Genomic DNA, 22,980 nt, shown 5'->3' on the forward strand with positions numbered 1-22,980 from the left:
GAGTTGAAGATAGTTTACTTCCTAGTCCAAACCTCCCACAGGACGACGGGGGATGGGAGCGGGCAGGGTTTGAACCCTGGACCATCGATAAATTCAAATGACAGTCCAGCGCGCAAACCGCACGACCAGGCAGCCATCAACTAATAGTGAAACAAAAATATATATGTTAGAGCAGGGGTGGGCTTTTGGGAAGACCCATAAAGCTTGTGTGGAAGAACTGACTTGAACTTTTCTTTCAGGACATAATTTACTTGTAGGTATGTCCCCTGGAGCTGAATCAGCTTTTGCACTTAATTGTGAACTGAGGATATTGAAAACTGGTTCCAAGTTCTTGACATCTTAAAATTTGATTAAAATTTCAAAATCAAGGAATCCAAATAAGTTTTGTACTATTCAACCATTTCCCTAGAAATAGATTCACCTTTTAGCAAAGGAAAATGACAAAACCTGTTTTCAGTTGCTCGCCCAGAGAAATGGGAAAGCTTTGTTTGAAAAGATTTAACTTTGAACATGCACATACATGTCATGTGCAAACAACGCATTGCAATAATGGCCATGAATTCTGTCTTCCACTCTTCATTAGAAATATTAGTAACAAAGTCAATGACAATGTTCTTCAAGGAACACAACAAATGCCCATGCTAAGCCAGCAGATACTTCTTGGTACTGAACATCTGCAGGTTTAGGTTCTTTCATTTGATTAACAAACCTAAGTATTTTCTTGATCAAAGCATGGCACCATTAGTTGTTACACTCGCCATCTTGTTCCATGCCAACTCAAAACTTTCAACACAGTTCTTCATAGAATTGAATAAATAATAAATACTGGCCAGAGTTACCGTCTTTGACTGAATGTTTCAACATATTGCCAATAAGAAAGATCTTCGTTTACTTTAAATTTTTTAGGATGACATGTATAGACAAGGTATCTTTAGCCTCTTCATCATAAGAATCAGAACTTTCAATAATTATTTTTAATATATATGCATTTCACATTATAATGTTTGATTGAAAGTTATCAAAAAGAGAATTTCATTCATAATAACATTAATCCAACTATTTGAATGTAGCAAAGCACAGGTATCAACAACAACTAATAGGAAAAAAGTGCATATAAGTAGCCTATCAGGGCCGGTCCTAGCAATTGCGGGGCCCTATGCAAAACTGATTGCGCGGGGCCTAGTCTAGGTGAGAATAAGGATTGTAAGTGAAAATTAAGATTTTGTATTAGAAAATAAATTGGGCTTTGCATTTTACTCATTCTTTTCTAAGTACAAAATTGCGATCAAGTTAACTTTACTTTACGAATCTTGCAACCTATGGCATATTTTTATGCCAGTGACTATAAAAGTGAATACGGTATTTGAACTTCTGGTTATGGGGAAAATTAGTTCAATCATTACATTTTATTACAAGAAAGCTGACATTGCCTTTTTTTATCGTGCGTAGGAATGGCATTTTCCGCAATGAACGACACACACAAATGATAATTTTGTCTATTTTTCATGAGATTTTTATGAGTTTTCAGGAGATTTTAATAAGAGCAGGACACGTCCAAAAATTTTTCGTATATATTTTGCAATTAATAATTACACATAGAATTAGCGCGGGGCCTATGAAAGCGCGGGGCCCACTGCGAAAGCATAGGTTGCAGTGGGCCTAAGTCCGGCCCTGTAGCCTATAATCTGAGAACAAAATTTTGGAAAGGGTCGTCCTTACTGGACTATTATATGAAAGAAATAAGGCACAAGGCTACCGCAATTCACTAACGAAATGTGTTTGTGTGTAAGCATAATAATATGCAGGTTGCACTAGATCTATTAGAGGATGCAAAAAATAAGTCTTCTGGCTGAATAATCATCGTATATCAATTATTTTGATAGTTCAGCATGGGAATTATTTATTATTGTATACATGTTTTCAAAATTATTGAAGATTTTAGCCTTCGTGTTCATTTAATCCTTTTCATCCTTTCAACTTGAACAAACAGCATTCTCTAAATGTTCACATTCTCTAAATGTTCACATTCTCTAAATGTTCACATTCTCTAAATGTTCACATTCTCTAAAGGTTCAAAACTTTAAAGAGACCCTTAACCAACTGTCGCCAGACCTAACTTACATATTCAAGGACCCCTCTCCAGACAATGATCTCAAGGTCAAGACAGACCCAATAACTGCTGAGGAGGTTACCATGGCCATTGCAGTGCTAAAGAATAACAAAGCACCAGGACTAGACATGATAGCAGCAGAAATGCTAAAATAAGGGGGACAGTGCATTGTTAACAGAATGACTGATCTCTTAAATCTCTGTTGGCGAACTTCAAAAGTCCCAGAGGACTGGCAAAAGGGAGTGATTGTAAAGCACTAATCGGGGCTACAAATAAATGCATTCAAGAAATGACGGAGAGCCTAGACAGAGAGGCACCCAAAATTGGCCTCCGCATAAACTTGGATAAGACTAAAATTATGCGAGTGGGATATAAGGCAAAGGGTGTCCCATCTGACTTGGCGAGTCAAAGCTTGAAGAGCTGGACAAGTTCACGTACCTTGGCAGCATCATAACAAATGATGGAGATGCTTACCATGATGTAGCGTGCCGAATAGGAAAGGAAAGGCATTTTCCAAAGGCTGCAGCCTATTTGGACTAGCCAAGCCATTGGACTTGAGACAAAAATACACCTTCTCAACACAATCGTCATTCCAACTGCTACATATGCATGTGAGATGTGGAAGTCATCTGTCAAAATTGAGAAAAGACTAAATGTGGCTCAACAGAGATGGCTGAGACAGATTTTGGGAGTCAGTTACACAGACCAGATCTCAAACAAGGAAATCCTATGCCGGACTGGGAGTCGAACACTTAGTGAGGTTGTGACTTAGAGTCGCATGAGGTTTGCGGGACATGTTCTACGTCAAAATGAATTACGCACACCAAGAGTTGCGATAACATGGAAGCCAAAACGAGGAAAGCGCAAACAGGGACGTCCTCGTATTACCTGGTGACACACCTTCATGGAGGACCTCAGAACAGTGGACACCAGGTGGGAGGAGGCTTCAGACATTGCCAGTGACAGATCATTATGGAGACAGCTTGCCGCCCAATGCGCCAAACGGCGCGGGAGGACCTAAGTCCTAAGTCAAAATGTGGAGAAAATATGGACAGATTAATAGATAACAATATGGATAGATTAATACATAACAATGGCTGTCAAAGCAAATTTGTAAAGTATATAAAAGTATCAAATAAAATGTCAGAGTCTGGTGATGATAATTAAGTAATCCCTAAATATGTAGAACAAAAATCTTGCCTAATATTATTATAGCCTACCAGAAGAAATACAAAACATACACTTGTAACATATTGTACCAGCGTAACAGAGAAAAGACATATGGACAGACTTTTCAGTTGTATGTTTTATGTTCAAACACATGACAAATTTTCACTTACATTTCTCAGAACATTTTTTTCTTTCAATAGTATCTGAGCTTTGTTGTCTATTATAATTATCCTTCAAAAGAATATCTTCTTCATAAATATACTCGTCACTGTCCTCATCAGAATCACAATCAGATAAATGTTCATTTTTAGTTTGATTTTCCATTCTAAAGTCTTTGTATCTAGATTTTAATAATCGTTTTTTAGTTAAATTGAAATTGATCCTAGATTATTTACTATTGCTCCAACATAATGGGTAGACCTACTTAACAAGTCTAGTAGTAGTAGATACACTAGTAATAGCAGAAACTGTAAGACCTACCCCTAAATGGCCTAAGATGCCCTAAACCAAAAGAAATTAAGGTAGTTTGATATCTATCAGTGCAATAGACAGAAATAGTATCATTTTTTTGCATAGCATTTTTCCAAAACTATCATATTCCTTGTTCGATAATTAATTTAAGAGTCTTGTATGTTTTGTATGATAACTGTGTTCAATCAAATCTTTAGTTAGTCTGTCTTCTTTCACCTGATGCACATTCGTTGCCCCAGTGAGACAGCTTGATGCCCTAATGACCCTCTGAGTTATACAAGTGGGAAATCATCGCTCCGAAGCCAAGCAGTCTATTCAGAAGAGTCCTAAACAAAAGGTGCATCCTGCACCCCCAGGTTATAAGGGTTGTGTGAAAGGCTAACATGGAAAAAATTATGCTACAGAAACCAAAGCAGAAACGCAACTACTAAACAAAGTTAGAGGAAAAAGAAGAACTCCTAAAAGGAGACTTATGAAGCTGAGAAGTCAAACAAATAATGTAAGGTTGACTACTCTATTTAAACCTTAATAGGCCTTAGGCAATGCACTAATGTGCCTATCAAAATATATATGACTTGATCCAATTTGTGACAGTGCTCTTGTTTTGATAGTATGTCATAAGTCACAGATTTTCAATATTTTTAACAGCAATTTATTTTATCTTAAAAAATAATTAAATTATCCTGTGTCTGCTAGTCATATAAAGATAAATTCTGTGCCAATGGAAATCCATTTTTGAAGTCCTTTTAAAAATGAAGTTTTATTATTGTACTGAAAACTTTATAATAATACAGGCTGATTCTAAAATCAGGTCTAGAGCTAGAAACATAGAAAGAGCCAGAGTAGACCTGATCATCTGATGCTTGAATTAATCTAGATATAGAATTTTAAATGTATATAAAAGTAGATTTGGACATCTTTATAACTAGAATAGTTGTAGCTGTAATACTATATAATAGATAATGAGTATAAATAATAGATCTAGATATTCATATGATATGATAGAGTATAATATTAGTATTAATATTAGATCTAATCATTTAAATTTTAAACCTATAATTACTATAAACTATAAATAGATCTACAACTCTAGATTTAATATATAATATTATATATCTACTAATAGTACTAGAATATCTAGATACAGAAACTTTAATAGAGATTACAATCGCCGAAACGGTCTGTCTTACTATATTGATTATTGTATTTTATATATATATACTAGGATTAGATCTAGATCTAGTAATCACTAACTGTGACTAACTCATTGAATTAAATTTTAAATATTAATTTTAAAAATCGATTCTATGACTAGTATGACTATCAGACTATCACTTCACTAGTATCACTATGAATATGAAATTTTCTGAATGATCTAGACTCTAGTCCTAGACTCTAGACCTAGATTGCCTCCTTAGTCTTGAATCTAAATCTAGTTTATCTAGAATCTAGATCTAGTAAACTTAAAACTACTCAACTAATAATTGACCTATTCTAGATTATACAATTATATTAATTATTATACATTTTAACTACAACTAGTCTGACACCTAGTTCTAGCTCAAGAATAATCTAGATCTATATGATGAGTTTGTCACAGTGTGTGAGAAATTCAGAAACATTGTGATGATCGATTGTCGAGATAGATCTAAATCTAGAAATCTAGATAGTACATCTAGTTTGTTGATAGCGACAGAGAATCTACAAAAACAAAGAACTATTTTTATAGCGAAACAAATTACTAATGTTTACAAATCTATATTATATATGTCATGGTTGAATGTATAAATCTATAGCAGTGCGCGGGGCCCTGGGCGAATGCAAAATGCGGGGCAAAACGAGCTTACCACCCCGTAAAGCCGCTACTGATAAGAGGGTCAGCTGGATAGCCCTGGCGTAAGTCACGGGACACACATTTGAGACCCATCGAAGAAAGATGCAGACGACGAAAAGACCCTCCGATCCGTTGTCTGCATTGTATAAACCCGGACCATTAAATTGAGACGACAGTCCACCGTGCATACCGCACAACCAGGCAGCCATCCTGAATACGACTCAGAAAAAAGAGGCCTAATAATAATATTAATACATTGGGAATGCTTCTATTACTAATAGATCAAGATCTAAACGTATATCGCTCATAGATCCGATTTTCGAACTATAAAATTTTAGATAGTAGAAATGATATAGATCTATAGGAAAGGCCCATCAGCGAAATGGCATATAAAGCGAACACCTCCCCGTAATTATTATCCATTCTTATTTATATCAAAAGTATCTGCAGAACTAATAAAATGATATTACAAAGACTCCATTTTTCTACATTTCTCACATATTCACTTTCGTTTTCCCTCATAAAATAAAGCATAGATGAAGGTCATAGTTGACATGTATGGAAATTTCATTCTCAAAACGTTTCCGGATAAACGAGAATAGGTCCGAACTTAAGGCGATTTTAAAGCACCAATGGACATCGGCCGAAAAAAAATTGCATATTATGCTTCTAAATAGATGAGGAAATAGTTAGCTAGAATAGCTAAGGCTATTCATTCCGTTGAAAAAAAAATATTATGGGGTGTTCGCTCAAAATGACCTTTTTAACTGAAAACCTATTCAGCGAAACCCCTATTATAAGCTTAAAAAGCCATTAAAAATAATTTAGTTACTGATTTAATCTGTTCTTCTTTTTGTCTTATCTATCGTTATTGTTTGTAAACTGAAATATTAAAATAATAGGCCTATTTTTAACATTAACCCAATGTCTTCGATTTCGAAGATTAAGGATGATTGCAGTACGTGTTTCACATGACGACGCCCAGTTGCGACCAGCATATTTTCCCGCATTTTCTTTTCGTCTAAAATGTTTGACTCGCAGCTCTCCAACAGTCTCTCAGAGGTCATATGCTGGCAGTTACTTTCCAGTGAGGGTGAAATGACGCTTCAGTTAATGTTAATAGCGCCTATACGGGGGTGGGCTCTGTTTTGCCGTCCTCCTTCTTTTTAACTGGCTGGTTAACCTCTTGTTACTAATTATTGATATTAATATGTGTATAAATGTTTAAAAGAAGTGCAGAATTCATTTTCACAGGGTTCCCCCACCATTCTGAGATTAGGATTTCAGGAGATTTCCAAGAGTTTTCCAGGAGAAAATATTCGATTTCAGGATCGGAAAAACGCGAACTATATATTTAGTAATAAATATAAGAGTTACCATATAATATAGATGTATAAAATTACAAGATCTCTCCTGAGCCTTTCGTCTCCATGCCCGAAACCCAAGCTGTTGTAGATCTGTCTCCATAACACCATCAATCCATCGCATTCAGGATCTGCCTTTGGGTCAATCAGCTTGTGTGTGTGTGTGGGGGGGGGGAGATCGAGTTGATGGTGATTAAGTGCACTAAACAAAAGTTCTTTTAAAAAGAATAGTTGCAGTAACGAGAGTTTATGAAATGGAGAGTAGTACGACGTGGACTAGCCTATAGGGAGGAGGCGAGATAGAATTTTGTAGTTTCTTTCTTTCTTTTAAAAAAAAAATAGATCGCAAGTTTCGTAGGCTATATAGACATCAGTTACAAGCAGAGAAAGGAGATGTGGAGCACGAGAAAAGTGAAAACAAATTTAGGCCTAATGCCACAAGGAGGACAATAGTTATAATGCTTCATGGAAGAAGTTAGATGATAGAACTAATTGAAGCATAATTTCCTATATTTTAACATGCTATTTCGCTATTTTTTACGGCCTTTCGCTCATTATGACTCCCGCGAAAATTGCGTTCGCTGATTAGGTCTGACCCCTACCGCAAGTTGACTTGATTTATAAATTTAATAGCTGATATGGAAAAAATAATCAAATTTAGTTTTATCGCCCAATAGCTGAGGAGTCCGCAGATGTTTTCATTTTTATTATAAGTTTAACCATTGCGGAGTTATAAATTCTAAACTAAAAACTGGCACAAAAGCGTTCGCCATTGGTCCTTTCCCATAGATATATCTTGACAAATGGATGACCTATATAGATCTCGATCTTTTTGGTAAGGATTAGATTTACATAGGCTGGAGACCACAGACCTATATAATATAGAATATATATTATATATTATATATATATATAGATAGATCTATAGATCTATTACCATTTAAACTAGCTCTGCTAAGATACTTTGATTCGAGAGATCTAGAATAGATCTTGAGTCTACTACTGTACTACTGTCTACTAACTAGACTAGATCTAGATCTATATAGACCTAGATCTAGAACTATTATCTAGCTAGAATCTGGTATTGAGGGTAATCCTAGAAATGAAATTTTCACGTCACTGTCGTCACATTTCATTACTGACATTAATTAGCCATGATTAGGCCAAATTAGGGCATGAGTGTCATTAGAATAAAATAAGATGACCATTCATGATTAGTCTCATTAGTCTGATTAGACTCTACTATCATACGAGTCTTCAATCTAGATTCTAGAATCTAGAGTAGATTAAAAAATAGATGTAGACTGTAGACTCTAGATATTCTAGATATGATACTAGAAATAGTAGAAAGAAAGAATGTCTAGATTCTAGATCATAGTAACTAGAGTTAACTAGAGAGTAGAGTAGATCTATCAGATTCTATCTAATTCTAGATATCTAGTATCATTATGTAGTGTAAGTGTAGTCAGTGTAGTAGTCTATCAGTATCATAACGTGACATATGATATTTAATTATACTTCATAATTCATAGATCTATATTATTCTATATATATATAGTGAATAGTGACAGTCACAATATAGTGATATACTAAAATTACTATTGACTAACTAACTATAGTATAGATTAGAGTCTTGACTAAAGACTACTCTAAACCTACACTCACACAGGCTACACTGTTGGGTGGGAGGGGGGGGGACCATAGGCGCCTGCAGGGGGGTGCAATGTGGTGCACTTGCACCCCTCCCCCCACCTGGATTCTGAGAAGCCAAATTCTAACCATTTTTTTTTGTTTTGTAGCTTTGATCATTAGTAGATAGATTAAAATCTAAGTAGCAATTAATCAACTATGAACAAATAGTGCTTCCACTGGTGACTGAAGTACAGTTGTAGTTGTAGAAAATACAGGTATCTCTGGAACTAAATAGTATGTGTTTGAGCGTTAGATTAGTTGAAGGCTATTGTATTCAAGAAGAATTCATTGGTTTTGTCCCTGTTGTTCAGAGAGACACACTTCCTGTATCCTAGTCAGCAAGTACAGTCTATACATGGACTAACTACTCGGCCAAGGCAAGCATTCAGAACTGTGTTCAGGCAAGGATTCATGAAAAATATCCAAAAGCAGACCTTGTCCATTGCGCGTCCCACAAACTTAAACTTGTTATCAATGATCCGAATGATGTTTCCTATGCTATGCACACATTTGATACAATTACATATATATATATAGATAGATCTATTATATTTTATAGATCTATTAAAATAATCATATATTATCATATACTGATATAAATCTAGATTTAATTCTAATGACATATAATTATACCTGATAATCTAAAATGTAATCAAGAGTGTCTAGATTAGATCTAGAATCTAGGTATAGATCTACATACCTTGACTCTAGATTCTACATAACTTATATAGATCTAAATCTAAGTCTTAAGTAACATAGTAGAGTCTTCTAGTCCTAGATCTTTACTTTATTTAGTACATGATTTATCTTATTTCTTCTTCTTTGTTCTCATTTTACAAGGGTTCAGATATGTAATTCTATATTTGAGATGAACTGCACAGTGGTTTCTAGATCAGGCAGTTCTCTTTACATAGTTTGGGGGAGCTACCATCTTCTACCAAGCACGTCCCCAGGTGGCAGATAGGGAAAAAAACTTTGATATTGATCTTGGCAGATCAAAGGCTATGGGAGCATACCCAAAAGGATTGCAGGCTGAAGCCGGAGTCAATTGGCCTCCTGGCGCATAACACATTGACACGCAACCTATCTATGTTGTTCCTAATCATTTATCTTATAAATTACAGAAACTATTTTTTTTTTACATTTCTTTTTAAGGTATTTTTTAAAGTATTAAATAAATAAATCTTTCAAATCAAGTACTCTCTCTTATCATCTCTATGTACCAGTACGCAGGGTCGGTCTTAGGCCACTGCAACCAATGTGGTCGCAGTGGGCCAGTGCTTTCATAGGCCCCGCGCTAATTCAGGGTGTAATTATTAAATTGCAAAATATATACGAAAAACTCCAGGAAATCTCCTGAATTTATTAAAATCTCCTGAAAAATTTTTAAAATTTCCAGGAAAATAGACAAAATTGTCTTTATGGGTGTCATAAATAACGGAAAACGCCAATCCTACGCGTGATAAAAGGAAATTTATACCTTAATCGGAAGTTCCAATACTTTATTTATACTTTTATAAATATGCCGTTGGTTACAAGGTTCGTAAAGTACAGATTGCAATTTTTAACTTAGTAAAGTCAAATTTTTTTTCTTATACAAAATCTTAATTTTCACTTATTATCCTTATTCCCACACAGACTAGGCCCCGCGCAATCAGTTTCGCATAGGGCCCCGCAATTGCTAGGACCGGCCCTGCCAGTACGTCATAGCTTCATGATCTGTATTATCTCTAATCTACATCATAACTACATGATCTGTATTATCTCTAATCTACATCATAACTACATGATCTATGACAGTATTTCTGTCAAGAATATTTCATTATTTTCAGGATTTTCTGATGTCTACAGGTTCAGCTCTATACACTCATGTTAACATGCTGGGTGATGCTGAGAATTCTTCGGCTAAACATTCAGTAAAAAGAAATCTAGTCAACAAAACCGCTCAAGTCCAGGAAAAAAGTGTCTCAAATCGAAAATCTCCAGAATACATTCTGTCCATTGATGTTGGTACCACAAACATTCGTGGACATGTCTATACAAAGACTGCTCGACTACAAGGCTCCGCTACTAAACAAGTAAATAGATTAAAAAAAAAATATTTTTAGTTTTATCTTTTACTTTTATAAATAACTAATTTAAAACATATCGGGAGTTGTTTATTTAAATAAAGAATGACTATAAAAAAACATTTCTAGAAAAATAGTTTGGACTAAATTAAAACAATGAATCTCTGTCAGTACTAAAATTATTATCATTGACGCACTCTCATTATGAAAGTTATATTCATGCTGATGAGAACAATAGAGTAGGTCTATCTTGCTATAATACTTTTGAAAAGAAAAATGTTACTTAAATAGTCTTTCTATAATACATCAATAATCTATTAGGCAGTCTCCTGAAAATTGATTTAATAAAGTTATATTTGGCATTCTTCCTTATTTTATAAGGTTAGTTGCTGTCATGTTGACCAAATATTTTTTTTGTTAGTAAACCTATTTATGTAAATCTATTTATGTAAATCTATTTATGTAAATTTATTTTGGCTTACAGCAACAGCTTCTGCAACCAAATCCTGGTTGGTTTGAACTAGATCCTCAGAAGCTTGTAGATGATGTCATTAGTGTGGCGAAAGAAAGTATATTAGGTGAGAATTACCGGATTAGGGAAAGTGACTTAGACTTAGACTTAGGTCCTCCCGCGCCGTTTGGCGCATTGGGCGGCAAGCTGTCTCCATAATGATCTGTCACTGGCAATGTCTGAAGCCTCCTCCCACCTGGTGTCCACTGTTCTGAGGTCCTCCATCAGTCACAACTTCACTAAGTGTTCGACTTCCAGTTCGGCATAGGATTACATTCCACGTGCCTATAAGAGTCGGTTTCCTTGCGTTGAAAGGCTTGCCATGTATCGGGTATTGGACTTCCAGTTGGCTTTGATTCAACACCGTCATCAGGGTTTGGCCGCCCTCGCCGCATGTATAGTTTTCATTATGTGTTGTTTCTTAAGGACAGTGTCTAAGTGTCTCATTGTAAGAAGCTCGTTGAAGCTCGGTGTTTTAGAAAAAGTATGTCTTAGGTGGTAAATTGTTTTGCAATATGGATGAGTGATTTTGTGCTTGGAGAAGAGACCTTCACCTATTCCTCAGTCTGTTGAAACATTGGGCTACCACATCACGCAATATCTGTCAACTGTCTTTCTCCATTCCTCTCTGTTCTTTGCCTTGGTTAAAATTTCATTCAGTGACAAGCTTATCCATTTTTTGATGTTGTCTTCCTATCGCTTCATCTGTTTTCCTCTTTTTCTTCCTGGTACTGTCCCCTGAAGGAAGGTTTTTCCAAGCCCTGGGGACCTTGTGATGTTGCCATAGAATTTGAGTTGACATTTTTTGACAGTGGTTAGCAGGTCAAGGTGGGGTCCAGTTGCTGTAATAATCCTGTTTCTAATCTCTTCATTGTGATGCGATCTTTGGAAGTGACACTAAAGATCTTTCTGATAGCCTGCTAATCCACATTAAGCAATATTTATACATTACTGTGATTCTAGACAAGGTAAGTTTATCTAGACATAAGTACTGCCTACATTTGCTCTTTATGTCTGCTAAAGGCAGTAATTGTCCTGACTTATCCATTAAGTCTTCCAATGACAGTACTTAACCTGATTTACCCATCACACTACTTGCCCAAATGTAATTTTTCTTATTTTTTAGCTAGTGCCTATTTTGACAGTTTCAATACAAAAGTTATCAATTTCTGTGGCAGTAGACATCATGTTTAATAATCTTTGAATGCAAGTGTTTTAGCCTTGTATTAAGACATGTAAAATATATGGTGTTAATCAATTTACAAATTTAGGACTAAAAAAAAAAGAAACTTTTTAAACTGTTCAAAAAATATTTGTAAGTGGTAAGGACATGAAAAAAATGTTTCTGGGCAGAGCAGTAAACATAGATATTTAGTAGAATAATCCAGAGGGACAGGAAAGCAGTTCGATTATTCTTTTGTTTTCTTACTTTCTAATTCAAAGATGTTAATGCTTTGTCTTTCAGATGCTGGGCTCCAGGCAGAGCAGATTACTTGTATGGGAATCACAACAATGAGGGCTACCTTTGTTACCTGGGACAGGTAAATGTTATTTAACCTTGGTTAGGCCAATAATAGAATATGCATCCTCCAATTGTGTCCCCTCAACTCAAGAAAACATTAAGAAACTGGAACAGACACAAAATAGAGCAGTGAGATTCATAACAAACGATTATTCACATTTGACTAGAGTAACACCTTTAGTAAAATCACTAAATTTAGAAAGCCTTCATGACAGAAGACGCAAATGTAAAGTAGCAATTATACATAAAACACTGAACCATAATCTTCAAATACAAAAACAAAATTTAATAAAATACTCTGAAAGACACAAAGATAAAGGCACATTCCTCGTCCCATATGCTAGGACAAATTTGTACAAATACTCCTTCTTCCCTAGTGCTATTAGAGCATGGAATGGGTTGCCTGAGCTAGCCAGGAAAACCAGTGACTTGGCAGAATTTAAGTCATTGGTTAATATGCATGTCTAAATGCATGACACGTAGGACGTAATCATCTTCTTTTTTGAAGTAACGTCTGTATTATATAAGATAAGAAGATAAGGTCAGTTGCTTGAGATTTGTTAACTATGGATCAAGTACAAGTATCTAGTGGGTTGGTGACTAAAGCTTGTTGTTAGTCCTAGGAATTCAATATCATTTGTTTTTTTAATTATTTTCTAGGCATTGGATTGATTCGATTTTCTAGACATTGCTAGAAAGAGGAAAGTGTCCTAAAAATTGACTGGATGAAAAACATAATTAATCATTCCCAGGTTCAGAAGAATGTTTAGACATTAACATATTGAGGAGAGTTCCTAATCATTAACCAATTAGGATAGGATCTAGACATTAAACAGTCTAGAATGGCATTTTGACAGTTAGTCATGGAATCAGAGTATTTATGCATCAAAACATTGCAACTTTTTTTCAGTGAAACAGGCATACCATTCCATAATTTCATCTCATGGCAAGATTTACGAGCCGCTGATTATGTGGCTATATGGAACAAGTCATACACACTTCGAACATTGAATGCTGGCGCCAAAGTTCTTCATTTCTTTCTAAGAAGGAAGCGTCATCTGGCAGCTAGTGTCTTAAAATTCATGTCAAAGCAAGTAACCATGAGACTATTGTGGGCACTTGATAAGTTTCCTCAGGTGAGTCTAATAGTCTTGTGCGTAGCTTAATAAGAGAAAAAAATATTTGTTTTACAGTTTTTATGGTGGCTGAGGGGTAAAGTGCTTGGCTTTCGAACTGAGGGGTTTTGAATTTTGGATTCTAACATGTACCTGACATTAGTTGGGAAAAGTTGAGCCTGTTGGTTGTTGAGCTGGCCACATGACTGTTAACTGTTGGCCATAGAAACAGATGACTTTTACATCATCTTACCTATAGATTGCAAGGCCTGACAGGTGTGCTTTACTCCTTTACTTAGTTTCAAGGTACATTTTGCTGGTAATGTTTAATTACAAAAAAAAATGTTGACATTAATTCTTCTTTTACACCGGTAGTGTCATTTTGCAAAATATTTTTTTTTATTTTTATTATTATTAATTTTATATAATATTTTTATTTGTCAGAGAATTGTCTGAATGACATTGATGTCTTTTGGTAATAATATGTCCTGATCAATAGTGCCAGGAAAAAAACATTTTCAGAAAAATTAGTTATAAATATCACTGTACTAAAAAAAATGTTGCTGCTTTAAGGATTTGGGTCTTTCTTTGTCATGGATAAAAGTAAAATAGCCTTTAATCATGCTAGTAAAGACATGTGTGATGCCATTTGATCTTGTAATGTTCTTTGACAATTGTTGACATTATTTATTGCTCACTGAAAATAACAACATTCCTCTCATGATACTGGTAGTTTGGTAGTGATAGAATCAATGTGTGCTTAATTAAGAGCTTCATATTAATGACAAAATATATCAATAAAATCATCATAGCTCAAGAGACTGATGGAATGTATATTGTTGCTTTGAGAGCTGACAGAGTAGAATATTTGTGTTATTATTATCTCTCAATTTAGCAGCACTTTAGTGGATTTAATTCATTATACACTGAATCACACAGTAGTCATCTCATATGTCTTTTGACTTTCTACATAGCGCTGCTGTGACGGTTTGCATAACCAAATCCCTCCCATTTTTCCCAGTTTTTAATAGGATATCAAGAGAGAGGTGGTCCATTCTTTTACATTGCCCAGCCAGCTTTTCTTTGAACAACCCCCTTCTTCGTGCTTTCCTCCCCTGTTCCTTGAAGGGTGACTTATGACAGTGAGTCATGTTTACAATATGACCCAACCAGCTCAGCTTTCATCTCTTCACAGTGCCAGCCACAGTGTTGACTTGTAACAGTACAAACTCATGTGTCTTCTTGGTATCTGATACCCTGCATTTTTCTCTAGCCTTTACTTCTGTCTTCTTTCAGCCTCAGCATTCAGTGTCCATTTTTCACAACTATATTGGAGTTTAGAGACCACTAGTGAAGAATACAGCTTTAGTTTGATGTCACTCTTCCAGATTTTCCACTGTTTGCTCATGGCAGCGGATGCGAAAGCTTAAACACACTTTTTATTTCTTTTATTGATCCTCCATCTTTTGTAATGGATTATTAAGCTGCTTGAACTTCCATCCTTTCAAAGTCAATCCACAGGAAAAGAAATAAATCCAAACTTTGTTCAATGTGAACTAAATATTGTATAAATAGTAGTGCAAATTATTTACATCAAAGGCAAATACTGGCAAGGTTCACTGGGACATATATGGAACTGATGAGATGATCTTCTAACTTTTTGCTGTCTTAATTGTAAATGTTGCTTTGTTGTTTAGTGGCTTAATTTTGTCTAGAAAGTCTTTAGTCATTGTTTTTGTTTTAATATTTCAGTAATTTAAAAAAAAAAATTTACGTATCTTCTATTGACATTTTTTTTAAATTTTGGTTTAGATCCGACAGAGAGCAGCAGTGGGAAAGGCCATGTTTGGATGCATTGACACCTGGTTGCTATGGAAACTTACAGGTGGGAATATTCATGCCACTGATTATTCATGTGCCAGCTCTACTGGCCTTTTTGATCCATTCCAGGTAGCAAACTTCTGTTTTACTAGTTAAATTAATCCTAACATATGAAAGTGTTTTGTTGATCATTTAATTCTCAAACCATAGGGGCTAAATAGCTACTAAACTATTCTGTATCAGACCAATCTTCTTTCCCTGGCTATTGTTTAGGATTTGTAATGCAATACATTTCTGGGTACCAACCACAGCAATCTTCTTTCCCCGGCTTCTATTTAGAGTTTGTATTGCAATAAGATCCTGGATACCGACTAAGCTATCTTCTTTCCCGCCAATGTCTTTTGGTTTAATTATAATGTTACGGTGAGGGGGTGTATAGCGTACATTCAAAAGTGTCAGTCAATGTGCATGTTTTTGAATATTTAAAAGTGCAATTCTGTTTCTTCTTTGTTTCTGAAAGCTTGACTGCTTCAATGTCTAGCTGAAGTAGCAACACACTCCCATCTTAAACTCAAAAGTGTCAATCTGTAAATCATTTTTCTTTTTCATTTTATTAAATGTATACAACTTGAATAGCTAGTAGAAGTTGCCTGAATGTGGCATTGTCATGTAACACTCTCCCATTGTACTTTCTGAAGTGTCCTTCTGTCTGTCTTCTTTCTTTGAATGTTGAACTCTAGACATGACCTTAGTTCATTTCTCTTTTGACACCATTTAATGTTTGCATGTTGTTTTCTTTGCTACTCACTGGGGTCGGGGTTAGTCTATCAATGATTATGTTTACCAGTTATGTGAATAAGTTTTCTATGCACGTCAATAATTGTGTTCTCATTGTAAGTCAATAACTGTGTTTTCCAAGTACAGCAATGATCATGTTTTCCATTTAAGTGAATGATTATGTTATCTATGTGTAATGATTATGTTATCTATGTGTAATGATTATGTTATGTATGTGTAGTGATTATGTTATCTATGTGTAATAATTATGTTATCTATGTGTGATGATTATGTTATCTATGTGTAATGATTATGTTATCTATGTGTACAGATGGAATGGAGTGGTATAGTCTGTGGTCTTCTCAACATTCCCATGACAATATTACCAGTTATCAATGACACCAGGTCAGTGTTTGTGCCTATATTTTGTGACATATTTATTGATATATTTTATTCTGCACTGGTGACTGCATTGTTTGACATTTCCTACTTCACAACAAACCAAAAGAAAGATTTAAAAACTAACAAGAAATCATCAGCCATTTCTTTTTTTTTCTTAATTGTATTTTGAATAATTATTTAAATATTTTTTCAAGATATTTAATGGTTTGTTTTTTTTTGTTGTTTTTTTTTCATGGGATCAAATTACCATTTTATTAACTCAATAGCTACTAAGCCTATACCTAAGCAGCATCTCTCTAAATACTAAGCAAAGGGAGGTAACCCCAAAACAGAAATAGATTGACTTTACAAAATATATTTTAAAAAACATAAAACAACATCTATCAATAACAAAAAAATACTTCTAAAAAAGAGAAATGGATGACCTTTAAAATGATGTATAACTTGAATAGGTTTTACAAGATTAAAACAATAAAAACAACAGGTAAAGACGAAAATTTGTTCGAGTGCCTGATTTTTTGAAGAGTAATGGAAACCCCCCCCCCCCCCCCCCAATCGAATCTGTAATTTTTGGTAACCTTTAACATTTACCCAAAGACCAGTAATGTTTATAAGTACTAATTTAGTAGGCTTATACAATTAACATTATGCTTATATATAAAATCTGTATATGTCTTGAGTATTTACTGACTTTCACTGGGTGCGCGTGAGGCCCTTAGTTACCTGAACATGGCATCATGCTGATGTGGTTCTGCATGTGTCTTGAGTATTTACTGACTTTCACTGGGTGCGCGTGAGGCCCTTAGTTACCTGAACATGGCATCATGCTGATGTGGTTCTGCATGTGTCTTGAGTATTTACTGACTTTCACTGGGTACGCGTGAGGCCCTTAGTTACCTGAACATGGCATCATGCTGATGTGGTTCTGCATGTGTCTTGAGTATTTACTGACTTTCACTGGTTGCGCGTGAGGCCCTTAGTTACCTGAACATGGCATCATGCTGAAGTGGTTCTGCATGTGTCTTGAGTATTTACTGACTTTCACTGGGTACGCGTGAGGCCCTTAGTTGCCTGAACATGGCATCATGCTGAAGTGGTTCTGCATGTGTCTTGAGTATTTACTGACTTTCACTGGGTACGCGTGAGGCCCTTAGTTGCCTGAACATGGCATCATGCTGAAGTGGTTCTGCATGTGTCTTGAGTATTTACTGACTTTCACTGGGTACGCGTGAGGCCCTTAGTTGCCTGAACATGGCATCATGCTGATGTGGTTCTGCATGTGTCTTGAGTATTTACTGACTTTCACTGGGTGCGCGTGAGGCCCTTAGTTGCCTGAACATGGCATCATGCTGAAGTGGTTCTGCATGTGTCTTGAGTATTTACTGACTTTCACTGGGTACGCGTGAGGCCCTTAGTTGCCTGAACATGGCATCATGCTGATGTGGTTCTGCATGTGTCTTGAGTATTTACTGACTTTCACTGGGTGCGCGTGAGGCCCTTAGTTGCCTGAACATGGCATCATGCTGATGTGGTTCTGCATGTGTCTCAGATTTCATGACTTCTAGCATAACCAAGTAAAAGTAATCAAACCATTGTCCAAACCAACGTTGTGTACACCCCCAACTAGATCTATTTCATCTAAAGTTTTCATGTGGTAAATAAAAACTGTTCAAAATATCAGTCAAAGATGTTGAAGATTCATTGACGCTAGATCCAGAATAGTCTAGATCTAGGCTAGATGATCGATCTAATGTTTCCTTCACTCTCCCTCTGAATCGGACAAGCTAGATCTAAGTCTAAATGTAGCGCTAAATTCTAATGATCAATGTCTTGATCAATATCAAGTTCATTATTAGCTGTATTTAGTGTATTATTTGCGATAATGGGTCTAAAAATGAAAGGTCATTGAGAAAAGGAAAATTGAAAAAAAAATCAACAAACTTTGAAGGCCCATAGAAACTGAAGTGAAAGACGTAAAAACATCCGTTTTTTTTTAAGAAACGATCTATATTTCTACTTATTTAAAAAAAAACAGCCAGCTCAAAATAATACCACATGTCGTGCAGGGAAACGAGAGGTACACAAGTCATGCTGTGTGTGTGCTGTCGCGGGCGCATTAGTAGCGAGTGGGGGATGGGCGCATTTGGTCACAATAGTAGCTAATGAGTTAAAGCAGTGTTTCTCAAATTTTTATTAGTGCTTATGCAAGGGAGGTCAATAAAATGAAGCTACATCACTTTGGAGAAACTTGACTGTTCTGATGTAAGAAAGACGGGTGTATATTAGAATCACTTTGGCAAAAAGTTAGTGATATGTATTCTTCACAAGAACATTTTTGAATCAATCTTGTTACATATGCTTCTCTCAAAATCTGTATGAATGTTTGAACTTAGAAGATGAAACAAGTCACTTAATTTAATAATTACATTTTTTAAACTTTGATTATGCTCAAATATGAATTTATAACTACAAAGCACATTTAAAAATGTTTCGCCCTTTAAAAAAGACAACTGCCATTTCATCTCTTGTTAGTTAGTGGCCCCAAAGTAAGAAATTCTGCATTTTGTCATTTTTTCCTTTAGTGGTGACTTTGGCTGGACAGACATTAAAACAGTTGGTTTTCATATTCCCATCTCAGCTGTGGTAAGTGGAAGTAGTCTAAATCTACGGTATCAGAGTTCTTTTGTTTTTGGTTCAGGTTGGTGGAAAATTTTGATTTTGTTATTTAGTTCACTAGTCACAAGTCTTTCAGTCTTGTTTATAAATTGAAATAAGAATTAGCATTCTTACTGCCATATTACTTTTGGAGAAGTGCTAATGCTACACAGTTTCATTTTATGTTGGGGAAAGATAAAAAAATTTTATTATTGTTAACTTTAGGCTACTGATAACAAATGAACTGTACATTTTTCACTATTAGGACACAAGGTCAATTGTGTTTAGAGTGGGCAACATACCTTTTGTCTCTTGTTGTGAAAGAATGATACTATATTTTTTTAAAATATAAAACTAGTGATTAAAATTAACTGTCACTTGGAAGTACAAAAAATATTTTTAATAAGTCATCCATAGGATTTTAGTTATAAGTAATTCATTGATTTTTTTGTATTTTAGCCAGCATGTTGTTAGCTAGAAACCTTATGCATAAAACTTTCATCTCTTTTCATCCTCTTTCCTTTTACCCACAGTACTCTCAGTCTTGTTAAGTTTAACATGTATTACTTTTTTTCTTTTTTAAGCATTTTTTATATATATATTTTGCATATTTTTTGCCACAATTAAGACTACACTTACAATTATTTTTGGACCATTATGTCTTGTCCAGAAACATTAATTTCATGTGTGTGTTTTTCAAGAAAGAATTGAGTTGGATTTCCCAAAACTTGCTTTGCAGGTTGCTGATCAACAAGGTGCCATGTTTGGTCAGTGCTGCTTTGAAGTTGGGGATGTGAAATGTACAATGGGCACTGGAACATTTCTGGATCTGAACACTGGAAACAAACCTCATGCCTCAATTGCAGGTAAGTTACAATTAAATTAAAATATAAATGTGTTTGATTGTGTGTAATGGGATCTTAAGAAATCATCAATTAGACTTGGACAAAGTTATTTGTTCAATTAAAATGTTAGGAAATATTAAGATAGGTTTGAATATCTTATTAATTTGACTATATTAAAATCTGTTGAGATTCTTAGCTCATTAAAATAAATCTAAATTAAGTTAGTTTTTTATTCAGCCATTTTGTTTTACTGTTGGATTTTTCTTATTGTTTTACTATTTCTGCTTGTTTATTTTCTGCGATCGAAATTAAAATAGGGTACCTTTTTTTTCTGATTGATCCAGCCCCCATAATTCTTTAAAAAAAAATTTTTTTGTGGCTGAGTGTTACTTTTTTTAGAAAGCGTAAAGAAGGTAGGCGTAACAGAGGTGCCCCTTGGATGCACTATAAAGATCAATCAGGCAACATTTAAACCACTTGCATAGAAGAAAGCAGTTGGCAGCGGGAAACAGCTGGAGAACTCTCACGAAGGTCGTGGGGCACACATTAGAGACTAAGGCTGGGGCCCTTGCTGTAGATAAAAATGACAACAAATTGACAACTTAAGTAGACCCCCCTGGGGATGACTTTGTATTTGGTGTGGCAAAATATGCAGGTCGCAATGGAGTTTGCGTAGTTATGTGAAATACTGCACTCCTTAATCTTTAGAATTGAATTGAGAAAAAATGCTTTTATAGTTACTTTATTTTACTGGTTAGTATTTCTTCTTCTTCATCGTTCTCATTGTTATGTTGGAGTGTTCATATGACTAGACCAATACATGAGATGAACTGCGCAGTGGTTTCCAAATCAGGGAGCTCTCCATATAGTTTTCTTTCTATTGGGGTGATTTGGGGCCAATGTCTTATACGGGCCTCTTGGTAGAGAGAGCAGTTTTGGAGGACGTGGTCGGCATTTTCTGGTGATACTCCACATGGGCAGATTTCACTGGTTCCAATTTTGAGCTTCCGGAACATGTGTTGTCGCATTCTGTTGTGTCCGGTCCTGAGTCGAAAGATTAGACGTTGGTCTTGTCGGGATAGCTTATAGTAAGCATCATCTTTCTTGTGATTTGGATGGGAGCTCATCCATTTCTCATTTATTTTATCTACAATTAATTTCTTCATTTCTTCTGGATAGAGTGCAGAGTTTACTTGTGAGTTTGTTCTCCCACTCTTGGCGAGTGTGTCAGCCTTCTCATTTCCTGCTAGTTGTATGAAGTAATAGTTTCTTGCTTTGTCAAGATTAAGTAAGTAGTTGTTTTTTTTATTTGACAGGCTTGTACCCTCTTGTTGGCTGGAAAATAAAAAAAGAACTTGTATTTCTGGCTGAGGGCCAATCTGCAGACACTGGTAGTATTATTGACTGGATGAAGTCTTTAGGATTACTAAATAATGTGTCTGAGAGTTCGGTGCTGGCACAATCTGTCCCAGGTAAGAATTTTATCTTTTAGGGCTCTTTCTGTCTTTTGGAAGTAATATTTTTGCTTTGGTAGGAGCGGTGGCTGAGAGGTAAGGCGCTTGGCTTCTGAACCGGGGACTGGGGTTCAAATCCTGGAATTTTTAATTTCGGGATCATCGGGCGCCTCTGAGTCCACCCAGCTGTAATGGATACCTGACATTAGTTGGTGAAAAGTAAAGGCATTTGGTCGTTGTGCTAGCCACATGACACTCTCGTTAACTGTAGGCCACAGAAACAGTTGACCTTTACACTATATGCCCTATAGACCACAAGGTCTGAAAGGGAAACTTTACTTTTTTTTTCTATTTCTGCCTTGAGAGTATCCTCATAAGGATGCATATCAGATTCATAGTTAAAGGAATCAAGGGGTGGCATATATGTTATGGTTAGCAGAGAGCATGATAGAAAAATTGAAGGAATATTATTCAATAGCTGTATGGGAAACTCCTCAGTAGCTTCAAACAATTACTAAAAGAAGTTATTTTCTCATTTAAAGTTTGTAATGATAATAATGTTCTCATGTTGGTTATTTTGAGGCCATTGTTGTGTATGCAATGAAGGTATTAGGTTATGTGTGATGTAATGAATCTTTTTACATATATATATATATAGCTCCTCCTGCGTGGTTGAAAATGAGCACATTTCTCATTTCCTATGGACTCGAAGATGGCTGTAAAGTCCAATCCTCGCTTTAAAAAGCCGGCAGCATATGTGACATGGTTGGGTTATGTCAGTTGCAGATAGGCCTGTTTCTTCTCTCAGCTTTTTGTTGATCCGGCGCTCTTTCGCCTTGGCCACTCTTCTTGCTTCAAATCTTGAGACTCCGAGACTCACAGCTTCTCGCCATGAGGAGCCATCGAGAGCTAGTGCTTCCCAGCCGTGGATGTCGATATCGCATTCCTTGAAGGAGCTCTTGAGAGTGTCTTTGTAGCACTTGTATTGGCCTCCTTGGGAGCGCTTTCCTGCACACAACTCTCCGTACAGAAGTCTTCTTATCTTCTTATGTTATATATTACAGACATTACTTCAAAGAAGAAGATAAATATGTTCTACACATTTCCTGTGTCAATCTAGTCTTGCATATTAATCAATGACTTAAACTCTGCTAAGTTGTTGGTTTTC

General features: G+C 35.6%; 2 protein-coding genes across 12 annotated transcripts in view; one reads left to right on the forward strand and one right to left on the reverse strand.

The window, feature by feature from the left end:
- Window positions 1-5,857, reverse strand: part of LOC106070952 (glutamate-rich protein 6-like) — a 47,905-nt gene extending 42,048 nt beyond the window's left edge. The window contains exons 1-2 of one of the 6 annotated variants that reach the window (XM_056012581.1): window positions 5,302-5,458; window positions 3,451-3,620 (exon numbers count right to left, since the gene is read on the reverse strand). In XM_056012581.1, coding sequence (XP_055868556.1) covers window positions 3,451-3,604 — 154 coding nt within the window. In that variant the 5' untranslated portion in view covers window positions 3,605-3,620; window positions 5,302-5,458. Of the gene's footprint in view, window positions 1-3,450; window positions 3,621-4,941; window positions 5,182-5,276; window positions 5,459-5,598 lie in introns of those variants that run through there. The other 5 variants (XM_056012582.1, XM_056012583.1, XM_056012584.1 and 2 more) reach the window with 5 other exon arrangements.
- Window positions 1-22,980, forward strand: part of LOC106070951 (putative glycerol kinase 5) — a 40,346-nt gene that overhangs the window by 11,518 nt on the left and 5,848 nt on the right. For 2 of the 6 annotated variants that reach the window (XR_008775042.1, XM_056012586.1), the window contains exons 3-11: window positions 10,474-10,719; window positions 11,195-11,288; window positions 12,687-12,762; window positions 13,654-13,879; window positions 15,671-15,808; window positions 16,788-16,861; window positions 19,441-19,501; window positions 20,253-20,379; window positions 21,675-21,830. Coding sequence is in view for 5 of the 6 variants with exons in the window: in XM_056012586.1 (XP_055868561.1) it covers window positions 10,474-10,719; window positions 11,195-11,288; window positions 12,687-12,762; window positions 13,654-13,879; window positions 15,671-15,808; window positions 16,788-16,861; window positions 19,441-19,501; window positions 20,253-20,379; window positions 21,675-21,830 (1,198 nt within the window). In the remaining variant the exon portion in view is untranslated. Of the gene's footprint in view, window positions 1-7,741; window positions 7,785-7,901; window positions 8,040-10,473; window positions 10,720-11,194; window positions 11,289-12,686; window positions 12,763-13,653; window positions 13,880-15,670; window positions 15,809-16,787; window positions 16,862-19,440; window positions 19,502-20,252; window positions 20,380-21,674; window positions 21,831-22,980 lie in introns of those variants that run through there. The other 4 variants (XM_056012587.1, XM_056012589.1, XM_056012588.1 and 1 more) reach the window with 4 other exon arrangements.

The sequence above is a fragment of the Biomphalaria glabrata genome, chromosome 15 (genome assembly GCF_947242115.1).
Source record: "Biomphalaria glabrata chromosome 15, xgBioGlab47.1, whole genome shotgun sequence".
NCBI lineage: Eukaryota > Metazoa > Mollusca > Gastropoda > Planorbidae > Biomphalaria > Biomphalaria glabrata.